This window comes from Condylura cristata, unplaced genomic scaffold (assembly GCF_000260355.1).
Source record: "Condylura cristata isolate star-nosed mole 26May11 unplaced genomic scaffold, ConCri1.0 scaffold00005, whole genome shotgun sequence".
In the NCBI taxonomy this organism is placed as follows: Eukaryota; Metazoa; Chordata; class Mammalia; order Eulipotyphla; family Talpidae; genus Condylura; species Condylura cristata.
This window is the reverse complement of record NW_004567106.1, coordinates 29561633-29575072: the sequence shown is the minus strand read 5'-3', so window position 1 is coordinate 29575072 and position 13440 is coordinate 29561633. Positions and strand designations below refer to the sequence as shown.

At 38.9% G+C, this 13440-nt stretch overlaps 2 protein-coding genes across 3 annotated transcripts in view; one reads left to right on the top strand and one right to left on the bottom strand.

Moving 5' to 3' along the window:
- Positions 1–2843, bottom strand: part of PLEKHA8 (pleckstrin homology domain containing, family A (phosphoinositide binding specific) member 8) — a 53881-nt gene extending 51038 nt beyond the window's left edge. The window contains exon 1 of the mRNA XM_004676819.2: positions 2423–2843. Within this exon, the coding sequence (XP_004676876.1) occupies positions 2423–2462 (40 nt within the window). The 5' untranslated portion in view covers positions 2463–2843. The remainder of the gene's footprint in view (positions 1–2422) is intronic.
- Positions 2844–4584: 1741 nt separating this feature from the next.
- FKBP14 (FK506 binding protein 14, 22 kDa) overlaps positions 4585–13440 on the top strand; it is a 16619-nt gene continuing 7763 nt past the window's right edge. Inside the window, exons 1-4 of one of the 2 annotated variants that reach the window (XM_012720723.1) lie at positions 4585–4630; positions 4729–4938; positions 7097–7248; positions 11666–11793. In XM_012720723.1, coding sequence (XP_012576177.1) covers positions 4742–4938; positions 7097–7248; positions 11666–11793 — 477 coding nt within the window. In that variant the 5' untranslated portion in view covers positions 4585–4630; positions 4729–4741. Of the gene's footprint in view, positions 4939–7096; positions 7249–11665; positions 11794–13440 lie in introns of both variants that reach the window. The other variant, XM_012720724.1, reaches the window with a different exon arrangement.

Here is a 13440-nt window from a genome sequence, read left to right as displayed (position 1 = left end):
CCCACATAAGTGGTACTTTCCAAGATCCACTGATAGATTTCTTTACTTCCTTACTTCACTCAAATTTAACACAAATTATCTCATATCAAGCTATGGGCATGACAGAAATACAAACTACACCAACAGGTTACTTCTTTTGTAAAAAAAAAAATCATTGTTAACAAAAACTTGGACTGGGATTATATGTACTTGAAAATTACTATGTGTGAAAGAAACCACCTGAAAAAAAATCTTAATTCTAAAAATAAGTAAGAAGAAAATGTAGTGATAGCTCTATCAAAGCTTGTCATTAATACTTACATTATGTTCTTTATGGGAGACTAAGTCTACAGGAAGATGAATGGAACAAGAATTTCTTTGGCCTTCCTAGGTTATTACTGTTCCTTGCCAAAGTAAATTTATCTCTTAATAAAAGAGAATGTGCTGACTCAAAATTCTAAGTATGTCCAGGAAGAGCACCCAGTGGTGTGATGGGCTTCTATGAAGAGTGAGCCTACAAAAAGGTGGCATGAGCTCAGGCCAGGGGAACAAGCTGCACAATATAAGGACAGCTGCCTCTGGGGATGACTCCAGTGTCCTTGCCCCTCTTCTTTAGTAGACTCTTCCAATGAAACAGAATGTACAGATGTCACATGATAAAAATACAAAAAAAATTTATCAAAATTTTTCTTTATCAAAGGGTAATGACAGTAAAAAAAAATTAAGAAAGAAAAGAAAAAAGGCACTTCACAACCAGGAAGTAATACTAGACACTAAACTCTACATAGATAGGAGGAAGAGGAAGAAAGTTCAAGGTAAAACAAAGCAGGGCGGTATCAAAGAGCATCAGAGGGGGGACCCCCTTGTGACACAAGAGGTTAAAGTGCAGCACTAAGAAGCTATCAGCAAGGACTACAGCAGAGTTCCATACCCAGCCAGGGAGGGGACCCACATGGCATAGCAGACCTCTCTTGACCAGCCTGCTCTCCTTAGCAGTATATTTCAGTCAATCTGCTTGTTCTTCTTCCCCCTCTGTCTCTGGTGAGTCCTCTCACCCTGGCACCTCTGGCCTGTACCCCAGTCCTTGAGTGCATAAATAAACCTTTAATAAATAAATAAGAGTATTGGGGATAAAAGAAAAAAGCCAAAAAAATATATGCATGGAAAGAGGTGAAAGACTAGCAACACAAAAGAAAATCTGGTCAGCATCCTCCCTTTAGGTTAGTAGTGTTCAATCAACCACGGACATTCAGTGAACTCCAGCCTTGAGTTATCCACATCTAATGAATTGGACTGACATCAGTGAAAGTCACTGAAGCAAAGCCAGCTCTTCTAACACACTTTCCTCACTCACGCTCTACTGATTACAGGAAAAATAAGCAGAACTCACTTCTAATCACATCATGTATGGGGGAGAGACTGTACTCCACAGATGCACTTTTGACTGTGCTATTAAACTTTATTCATCACTTGACAACTGATCCCCCTAGACATCCTTTTCTTAAAACATCCCAGAGCATCACCACGCTACAATCTTAAAAAACAAAAAACCAAAACTGTCTTACTAAAGGAAGTATGGACAATACACCTCCCCCACTCTAAGAATCATGAGGACATTTCTGGTTTCTAAGACATTGCTATTGTAAGTGCCTAAATCACTTTCCACAATAAAAAGTTTAGTTCCCAAAGCACACAGTTTCTATCATATAGCTAGATACTGGTTATAAAAAGGGAAAACATGCTCCTGAATTATCTTAATAGCTGAAGAAAAATTATGTATTTTTTCAGATGAAAAAAGTACTTCCACAACTAGAAAAGGGTCGGGTTTCCCCCTCCCCCCCAGGGGAAAAAAGCAGCTGTGAATTATTTCTATTCATTTTCTAGTAATTTCTGAGTCTATGAAACAAAAAGAAAAAAAAATTAAATCCTTGTGCATACTTCGGGGCTTTGAAACTCTTTAGAAGGAATTCTGATAAGAGGGTAACAAAGGGAAAGCGTTTTCACTGAAAAGTTTGAAAAGGACCTTTCACCTCTGGTTTACAGGTTACTGCGGCCAACTCACTTGAAACCTTTCAACCTTCGAGACCCGCTCCCACGGCAGAATTGGAGGCGCCCGCAGGACTGCAGTCAACCGTGGGCATCCAAGCACCTCGCCCACGGACGCCGGGGGGCATCCAGCCTTTCCAGTCACTGGAAACCTTAGCATTGCGTAGCTTTCTAAGTGAAAGACTGGCTACTGCGCTCACCCCACCCAAGAGGTCGAGTCGGCACGGCAGGAGTGGACACGGTTCTAAGAGAAACTGCTTCGGGGAAACATTCCTGGTCCGCACAGGTCTCCGTGGTCTCGGACCCACAGTGACCACGACCCCCAGGGGGCACGTCCCGACGCCGCCCTCCGGCGGCTCAAACAAAGGACTGGGGCCCTGGGGCGCCCCCAACTCACCGCTCAGATAGTTGGTCCACTTGTAAAGCACCCCTTCCATGGCGCCTGCGGGCCCTTCGCCCCCACCGCGCGGGGGCCGCTTCCTCAAGCCCGCGGGTCCCCTCACTGTCCCAGGCCCCAGGAGGCGAGGAGCACCGGCAGCAGAGCCATCGCCCGGCGCCACCGAGTCGCCCACTCCGGCACCCGGGCCCGGTGCGGGGACGCCCAGGCAGCTTCACATCCTCGGCCCGGGGGCGGGTCACTGCGGCGGCTTCAGCACGTGAAGACACGGCCAGCGGGGCAGCTAGCGCTACCCTGCCGGCGCTAGTAACGCCGGGAGGCCAAAGCACAGGCTGGGCCAAGGGGTCCCTGAAGCCCGTAAAGTGTGGCAACGGAGGCAGCCGGTGGCAGGGTTCGCCACAAGCGTACTACCTGAGCTTTCCACCCGCCGGGCCTGGGATCCGCTCGCGCATGCGTAGTGTACCACTGGCGCGTACGTTCCCAAAATCCACTCCGGGGTTTCCGGGCGGCGGCGGCGGCGCGGAGAAAGCGGCTAGTAGAGAAACCTGTGCCTGGGAGGAAGGTTGGGGGTTGGAAGTACGAGTGAAGAGAGCAGCCCTCTGAGACAAAATGGGACTCAGTCGTGACTTTTAGTGGTGGGTCATGAGTGGTTTGGGCGGCAACATAGCCACTTAGGCTACCGCCTGGCTTCTAGTCTCCAGTCCATTACTTCAAAAGTAATTGATCACACACGCCCCAGTACCCAATTGTAGGGCCTCCGGTAATGATGGGAATTTCAGGATAGAATAATAACGTGTGACCTGTGTAAAATAACTGCTGTCTGAATTCTAAAAGAGGTCCTGTGGTGGAAGTGCCACACCTGGACAGCAGTACTGGATTCACCCAAGAGTTTATCCTATGATAGCTTTTGCCCCAAACCCAAATCTCCTGAATCAAAATAGGAATTTTTGACAAGATGTCACCGGTGATTCCTATGCACACTAAAGTGTGGAAAAGTACTCTGCTAAGGATATTTAACTTGGGAAAATGTTAACTATTGATGAAATAGAAAAATCAGAATATGAAAGTGCACAAAAAATGATCTAAATTGTTTCAGGAATATGTAACAAAAGCATGCACCAAAATGTTAGAACATTTTTTTTTTTAGGATTATGGCCTTTCTTTTACTTTAGTGCAAAATTACCAGAAACATTCACTATCTGAAAGTCAAATTTAATTCTGCTCCCGCATTTTAATTGGAAATCCTACTTAGTGCTTTCCAGTTTCCAGTTTCATCCAAAATAACTACAAATGAACGTGTGTTGCTTTTGAAATTAGGCAAAAAATGTAGAATAAAAAACTTAGACTAAGATGAGTCTGAATAACTCGTAGCAATGATTCTTTTGTTTCTTCTTTGAAACATAAATCTTCATTAATTTTATCCTCAAAAGAGTCTATTGTTGACCCTCGGAGGTAAGGTCACCTAAATTGATAAAACTGTTGGCCATAACATTATGCGGTGTTGTAGAATCAATCAGAAGACCTGATTTGAAGATGTAACTCAACACTTTGGGAGCTGAACAACCTTGGGCAGGACACGTAACCTCTCCTAATGTAAATATACTTTTTTTTTTTTAAATGGCCTAAAGCAATCGCCTTACTTGCAATGTAGTGAGAATTACGCAGTGTAGTGAGAGTTCACACGCTTTGTGAACTCTCAAGCGCTAGGTATGTCTTCATCGATTGTACCGTAAATTAAATAAGCCGTAACATGTGCATTGGAGTGTGAAATTTCGGGAGTCTCTCACAGAGGACTAGAATAAATGAATCTTCTCTGAATCCGCTATTAGTACACTAGGCTCGGTAACTCTCTCAGGTTCCGCCCTGTTCTTTACAGATGTAAATCTCCCGGAGGAGTTTCCGGTTAGCTTTACGCTCCTCCCCTTCATCAAAGTCCGAGGCTGTGGAATGCTTCAATACGCTGGACTCTAGGACCACTCGGATTGATTCGCCCAGGGGCAACTGTCCTCCTCTGAGGGCTGTAAACTACAAGGTTGCAGCGTCTTTTGGTGGATAGGCTTGTGAGCGACAGAACCACAGGCCAATGGAAGACCGCTCTTTCCGACTGTTTTGCTCTAATAGCCAATCAGGCCGGGTTATGAGTTTAACTCTTTTGAGGCGACTTCGGAGTGGGAAGGTTGTGGATAGTGATTCTGCCACGTTTACTGGGTAGGGGAGTCTAGAACTTGCCAAAGGCCAGTTGCCTTTGAGTTTTCAACTACTTTCTTAACTCTATGAGGACGGGGATCCTTTTTCTGTTGTTGTAGGAACTTCAGAAGCATGAGATTTTTCCTGTGGAACGCAGTCCTTACGCTGTTAGTCACTCCGATGAGTGGGGCTCTGATCCCTGAACCAGAAGTGAAGATTGAAGTTCTCCAGAAGCCCTTCATCTGCCATCGCAAGACCAAAGGAGGGGATTTGATGCTGGTCCACTATGAGGGATACTTAGAAAAGGATGGTTCCTTATTTCACTCCACGTAAGTCATTATGCCCCACAAGTAAGCTGATGAAAGAATCCACTCACCTCTGCCAGCTCTTAAGCAGGAAAGAGAGCGTGTACTAGACTTTATTCTCTTTTTTAAAACTGCAATATTTTATTTCCTTCCTGGGAAAAGGAAAGTGTTTAAAGTCAATCTTAAATAATGAGGGCCTTGAAAGTCCTATTTGAAACTTGTTGGCATAAAACAATGTTTTTCACTATAAAAATTAGAACTAGAATCGTGGAAATACTATTCTACAGAAATATCTAGGTGTATTGCTAGGTAATAAGTAGAAAAAGCTTAGAGGAATTCTCTTATGTCAAACTTCATCCCCGAGGGAAAGTTTCTCAATTTCGTATTTAGTTTAGTGTACGCAAAAATTACTTAAAACCTTTTCATAGAAACTTCAAAATAAGAATGCTCATGTATTTATCTGCTAAAGAGATGGTAATGCTAGTACACTGACCTAAAATATCTTTTGTTCTGACAGATGACATTTTGGTCTAGGCACAGAACCATGATTTGTTTCTAGAAATTCAAAGACTTTATTAATGGGTATAGTGATGGGAGAATATTCCAATACCTACAGTGAATACATCTGAAAATGTTAATATTTTCAGATAATATTTTCAGATGCTTATAGTATCATCATTTCTGTACTGTAAACAAGGAAATTGAAACATGGAAAAATCTAATGAGTGAAATGATTTCCAATTAGGCATGAATCTTTTCATTTCATTCCGAAAGTATTTACTGAGTATCTCCATTTTGTGCTTGATACTAGAGATACTCAAAAATTTTGGTTTTTCTCCATTCTCATTCATTGATTCATTTATGCATCAGATCAAACCCTTTGAGTTAGGCCCTGGGGATGCAAATGGGTTCTTGTCCTCCAGCAGTGCACTGTCTACAGGGGTGGGAAGAAAGTAAATAACTTATAATATAGAGTAGAGGATGTTCAAAGTGCTCAGAAAGCACAGTGAAGTCTCAAATTAATTATGCTCTGAGAGGTGGGGTAAAAGTAAGTCTTCCCAGAGTTCATAATTAGGTGAACAGTTGATAGAAATTTCCTTGTGGAGAAGAGGCAGGGAGGACAAGTGCAGAGGATGACACGAACTAACTAGAGTCACAGCCCATCCTAGGCCTCTTTTTTTTTTTTTTTTAATAAATACCATTAATAGCATTCAGACCTGATCTGTTGTGAGCTTTTGATGTGAAAGATTCTTCTCTGAATTCAGTTTGTCCTAACATAAAGTTCTAAAATGGTGATAGAGTGATAGAACTCTCAATAGTTCTATCCTTTTAACAACAAGGCTGTTGACACAGTGGATATTAAACAATATGACTTGTATTCTTTTAGACTCAACCTGATTTCTTTCAAGTTTCAGATCTGGGGACTTTAGTAGTCATTATGGGACATTATTTAGCAGTTTGTACTAATGTTCTATTACCTGATAAGGGGGTTAGTATCATGTTCAGAGCTGCTAACTATGAATATACCTATCAGTAAACCCTTAAGGGAGAGAAACTGGCCAGTGTCTGAGTGGGAATTCAGGAAGAAGGAGCAGTATTTTCTCCCTATCAGTCATCAGCAGATTCCATATCAGACAATTTTGTAGGCAATACATGTGATACTGTACATTGGCCTCTCCAGTCTTCTGTGTTATTCTTCCAAACACATTAATTTTTCCATTAATTTCTAACTTTTCTGCACCCTAATAGCCTTCATGGTTCAGCATCACTTGTTGGTTATGATCTTGAACTTTGGAGTTAGGTCAAACATTGTCACACTTAATCTCATCTCCTCATGAATACAAGGGAAATAATGGCTTATATGATCATTATTGGAATTAGAAGATACCAAGTATTTATGAGAATACCTTCACACAGTAAATGCTTAAGCAACTGTTAACGGCTATTATGATTATATCCTCTGTCCTTCTCTACCTGAGTCAACTATGAAATTTGCATCTAGAAAGATGGGCAATGAATTACTATAAAATTGATTCGGTGATATATGTATGGAAATAAAGAATAACTGTTTTCATTACTTTCCCAATTAATAAAATTATCTACTGATGGAAAAAAAATATAGCACAGCAATAAAAAAAAAGTAGTTACTGAAGAGTTCTAATGTGTTTTCTTTCTATTGTAGTCACAAACATAACAATGGTCAGCCCATTTGGTTTACCTTGGGCATCCTAGAGGCTCTCAAAGGTTGGGACCAGGGCTTGATGGGAATGTGTGTAGGAGAGAAGAGAAAGCTCATCATTCCTCCTGCCCTAGGCTATGGAAAAGAAGGAAAAGGTAATAACATTCTACATTGTTACTGTAGCACTAGAATTCTCTGGGTTAGAGACAGAAGTTAGCTTCATTATAAAAATTAGCTTAATAGAGAACTAATATTTCTTTGGGAAATATATTTTGATTATCATTTAAAATAGCCAACATATTGTTTAAGTGGTCAATTTAGTTAACAAGGAAAAGGTTCTGTAGCTGTTCTCTATTATTAATATTGTTCAACATTATTAATATTGTTCACCAATATAGTGAGTTCTTTTAAATTGTGGTGTGATATGTGTATATGCACATACATGTATTTATGTACATACATATGTATATATAACAAGTTTAAAATTTCAAGCATTTTTAAGCATACAGTAGAGTGGTAGCAAGTAAATTCACACTGTTGGACACAGCATCACTTGTCTGCCTCCAGATCTTTTGTCTCCATGCCGAATGAGACTCACCATTATGTCTTAACAAGGCAAAAAAGAAAAATCAACATAGGTGTCTTGCTGAAATACTATTTTGGGTGTGCACTGTGTGTGTCTTACAATTCAAAAGAGGCCTTCTTGAGGATTCTATTATATTTGTTTTTAAAGTTTTTTTTTATAATATTTTTGATAATTTATTAAAAAAATAATGAAGCAGCATGAAATGAGTTTAATAAAGCAGAAGCTGATTGGGGAATCTTTGGACTACTTTTTTGCTAGCAGGCATGTATTCCTGTTCTACTAGGAACCTCTGCAGTTTATCAACAGACTACTTACAAGAGGCCTGGATATATTTATATGCATCTATGTTACAGATATATTTATATGCATCTATGTTACAAGTCCTGGAATATAACCTAAGGGAATAGGGTGTCAAGAGAAGGATTTGTGGCCTTCATTGCAGCTCACATCCTCACTATGATGTGATCCTCCAGTGAGGATGTGAGCTGTGTGTGACTCACAATCCAAGTCTCCCACAGCAGAGGGAGACTATGTTGTTTAGAATCTCAGAAAAATTGGAATCAATCTTAGATTTTAAAGGGAAGGGGCTAGATAAAGAATGCATGGTTTAGTTATGTAAAAATAGTGCTTCAAAGATTTTTACTATTACTATATTAAAATGTGTATTATATGTTATATAGAAGATAAAGTAGAAAATAAAACTGTAATATATATATTAGTAAGCATTGGGGAAAATATGCAAAGTGAATCAAACACATATTAACAATGGGCCGTGGGGCCAGAAATTATACTTATTTCTGGTTCTCTTTCAAATTTTCTACAATGGTCATGTATTTCTTACATAATGAAGGGAAAAATTTTAGTGTTATCAAAACACTTTGATGTAGTTAAGTATAGTTCATAGTATCCTTTGGCTTGAATTTAACCACTTGTATGGTGGGAATTGGGATTTCTAGGCCATGTTTCTTGAGAATAGATGTCATGTTTATCATTTTGTGACCTAAAGGAAAGTTACTATATGAATATTTGCATAGATCAGGATTTACTAACCAAATTCAGTTCTTAGTTGAATGATAATTCTTGTTAGAGAAGAAAATCAAGTATCTAGAAGATGTTTCTCTGATGTTTCAGTGTTTTCTATCACCTTCCTATATTTTATTGTTTCATCTTTAATCTTTATAAAGTATTAGTCCTTTAGTCTTTCTCCGAACTGTAACATTTAACTCAATTTTACTTTATAACAAGTAGAAATCTAAAAGTGAGTCATTTCTTTCTAAGTACATGAAATTAATTCTGCTAATACGCATTTAACACTAATTTTGTAGTTTTTTAGTACTATGTTTGCATGCCTCCTTTGGAGAGATCCCAGTTTTGTCGATGACCTGTAGTGCATGTACCTTCTCTGTCTAGATCTGGATTGGTAAACTTCGGCACACAGTGTAAGTTTTGTTTTCATTGACACTTACAAATGCTCTTTCATGAAAATATGTGGGCTGGGAAGAACTAAGAAATATTTTACATATTTACATATATTTATTTCACATACCCACACCGGGGTGTTAAATATAGTTATAAGTAAACAGATTGATAAAAAGTGCCCATACATCTGAGAAAGTTTTTTTTTTTTGATTACTTGGAGATGATAACAAAGCTGTTTATTTTAAAAGGTTTTTATCTCATTTTCTAGGAGTTTGCTTTAATGTTTTCCCTTACCCATGACATTTCTTAAAAATATTTATAGTGTTCTATATTAGAATAGGTATTTTCTAAATTTCTGAAATAGCTGAACTTTCATGCCTTGTATCAAAGTCTGCCTGTTTAATTTTGGTAACATATGCTTTTGCTATTCAAGAAGAAGGGACATAATCCATACTTAGGTATTTTGCATGGATTATCTCTACTCATCTTCCCAACAGATTCCCAAAGTGGGCAATTTTTGTCATCTGCATTTTACCAGTGAGTAAATTAAGGTTTAAGACAGGCCAAATAAACCAATCTTAACTTTCTGAACTGATGTCAGTATGATGCCTTAGCTCAGTTACATACTGCCTCCCAGTGGCAGAAAATGGCAGTGCCACAATTACTTATGCATCTGGACTTTTAACCTGATGGTTAGTATAAGTTGCCTGTAATATAATTAACTTCAAAGTATTTAAGACCCTTTAAGTCATTCTTGATATGTCATATATTAATTATATTTGAAAGTTAAATTTGTATAAAATGATTTTTTCTAATTGCAAACAAAAACACTTTTAGTCTATGAGTCTAGGTTAGTCCTTTATTTTATTTGTTTGGATAAAATGCAATTATTAGAATTTCTGTCATATGTGATTATTTTTTGAAGATTCTTCGTTTAATTAAATTAAAAGCATTCTTTTAGAAAGCTGGTGCCGCAGTGGGTTAAGGTGCAGCACTGCAAGCTAGCATCAGCCGCTTCAGTGCGAATTTGATCCCCAGTCCCCAGTCCCGGAGCTGATCCATGGTGCAGCAGACCTCTCTTGGCTTGCCCACTGCTCCCCTCAGCAGTGTACTTCATTGACCTACCTGTTCGACTCCTGGCTCTGTGAATCCTTTGCAGCCCCTGCACCTCTGGCTATACCCCAGTTCTGTATGCAGAAATAAATAAATGTTTAAAAGAAATAAAGTTTATTACACAAACTTTCATTCACCAAAAGTTTGGGAACTGTTTTTTTAAGATTTATTTTTATTTATTTATGCATACAAGAATTGGGGGTGTAGCCTAAAGTTTTGGTGGGTGTGTGTCTCTGTGTGTGAGAGAGAGGATTTACCAGACAGAGTAGGGGACAGAACTACTGAAATACACTACTAAAGGGAGTAGTGAACAAGAGAGGAGAGGTCTGCTGTACCATTTGTGGGTTAGGACCCTGGCTGGGGATTGAACTCAGGCCCCAGCAGTGACAGCATGATAATGCAGAGACTTAATCCCATGCTACCAGGGAGGCTGAACTTTTTTTTTTAATATAATAGTTTAATTTTACATCATTTTGTACTTTTTTTTTTTTCATCTCAATTGTAATCCCCATGGGTTTCCCATCACGAGTCACCCATGCGCCATCATCATAGTTCTGTGCAATTCCTTCCCCACCCCCAAATTGATTCCATTTCCCACTCCACCCCCACAAAATGTCTCTGGTATATGACTGTTCATTATTATTATTTTCTCGCCTGGTCCAGGCTATGAGCAAAACCTCCTGCTATGAGCAAAACCATCCGGTATTTTTTTTTTTCTTTCTGGCTTATCTCACTAAGCATGATCTTTTCCAGCTCCATCCAAGTTGCTGCAAAAGACATGTGTTTCTCTTTTTTGGTTGCTGAGTAATATTCCATTGTATATATGTATCACATCTTTTTAATCCAGTCATCTACTTTTGGGCATTTGGGCTGCTTCCATGTTTTTCCAATTGTAAATAAAGTAGCAATAAACATGGGTGTGCAGGTATCTTTTTGAATCAGTGTTTTGTGTCTTTTGGGTAGATACCTAGGCGTGGGATTGCTGGGTCATAGGGAGGCTCCATGTTAAGCAGTTTGAGGAGCCTCCAAACAGTTTTCCATAGTGGTTGTACTAGTTTGCATTCCCACCAGCAGTGCAGGAGAGTTCCTGTTTCACTACATCCTCACCAACATTTGTTGTTGCTAGTTGTTTTAAGATATGCCATTCTCACTGGGGTGAGGTGGTATCTCATTGTGGTTTTAATTTGCATTTCCCTTATTACAAGTGATGTTGAACAGTTTTTCATATGTTTGTTGGCCATCTGCATTTCCTCTTTGGAGAGGTGTCTTTTTAGCTCTTCTGTCCATTTTTTGATGGGGTTGTTTACCTTATTTTTGTTGAGTTTTGTCAGTTCTCCGTATATTTTTGTGATCAGTCCTTTATCACTGGTTTTGTGTGAGAAAATTTTTTCCCAATTAGTGGGCTGTAGGCTGAACTTTTTAATAAAACTTAAACCCCTCTCTATCCATGACAGGTAAAATTCCCCCCGAGAGTACACTGATATTCAACATTGACCTCCTGGAGATTAGAAATGGACCAAGATCCCATGAATCATTCCAAGAAATGGATCTTAATGATGACTGGAAACTCTCTAAAGATGAGGTGACCTTTCCTTTCTCTTCTTTCTCTTCCTTTATGTGGGTGGGGGAGTAGTTTGCTGACTATTTTAGAAATATATTTTTTAAGAAAATAATGTCAGGGTAAAATATTACATAATAATTTTCTTAAAATGCTGAGAATAGATTTTTTTATAGATTCATTATTTTGGATTGAAATATGTTAACACTTAAAAAATAATCACTCATCCTTTTGTTTTACTTTTTTTCTTTCTCCCCAATGTTTAGGATTCACTGTATAGCTTTCCCTTGCCTCAAGTTTTTGAAAGATTTGTTTGCCAAGACAGTTCTCATTTTTTAACTTACATATGTATATCTATCTATCTATCTATATGCACATGTATACACACACACACACATACACAGATAGATCCTGAAAAGTATCTCATGTGGATAGTTTCTGTATAACACTGTAGATTGAATGTTAAGTGCATTTTGTAGTTATTTCTTTGCAATTAATAGCAAGAAACTCACATGTTCAGTTTTGCTCAGCACCTGGAGATAGTGGACTGCAGGCTGAATTTTTCACACAGAAAACCTCTTCCAGCCCCTTCAGAGTTCCAGTGCTTGAGTAAGGAGAAAAATCTTTTCCTTGTAACTTAGACTTTCAGAGCCATTGCTGTTCATACCGGTCATAGTCTGGCTGATGTGGGGAAAGAGTGAAGGTTGATATTAATCCCTGTACTCTCCATTCTGGCTTGACACATCAGAAATTAAGTACATTCTTATGTTTTGATCGGTTTTACTCTGGTGGCTAAGAAATTACTGTTTTGAATAAGCAAAGTTGTTGTACATCATGGCCTAATAATCCAGAAGCACTAATAATACATTGTTTGCTACCTCCATGATTTTTTTTTCTGTCTCAGATAAATCTTAACTCCCTTTCATTAAAAATATTTTTGAACAAACAACAATTTTAAGTCAAACAATTTTAAGATATTAAGAAGTCTTTCTCCTATCTTCATCTTCTCCTTTGTGATCCTCCTCCTTCCATATTCAGCTGTATTATTATAGGGACTAATAAATCCTTATAGTGTTTCTTTTTGTTAGTACAAGCAAACATGAATACATGTTCTTATTTCTCCCCTTGTTATTAAAAAGATAGCATACTATCCACATTATAGTCTCTTGGTTCATTCATACAATATATCCTGGAAATTATTCTATATTAATCTGAAGAGCTTCACTACCCTTTTTAATTTTTACAACAGAATTAAACTATTTTAATCTTACAAATAAATATGTTCCACATGTATGCATGTTGGATGTAGAGAGAGGAAAGAAGATAGGAAATTGCTGATGTAAGAGGAGTGATCGGGATATAATTAGAAATGAAAATGTAGGTTGAATTCTGTAATTAAATGGAAGCAGTATGTTGTTTATATTTTTAAACATCCAAACGAGAGGCCCTCCCTGGTGGCGCAGCGGGTTAAAGCGCAGCACTAAGAAGCTAAAGCCACTTCTGCATGAGTTCGATCCCTGCCTGCCCCGGAGGTGACCACATGGTGTGGCAGACCTCTCCTGGCCTGCCCGCTGCTCCCCTCAGCAGTGTACTTCGTGATCTGCCTGTTTTGCTCCCCACTCTGTCTCTGGTGAATCCTCTCACCCTCTGCATCTCTGGCCTGTATCCTAG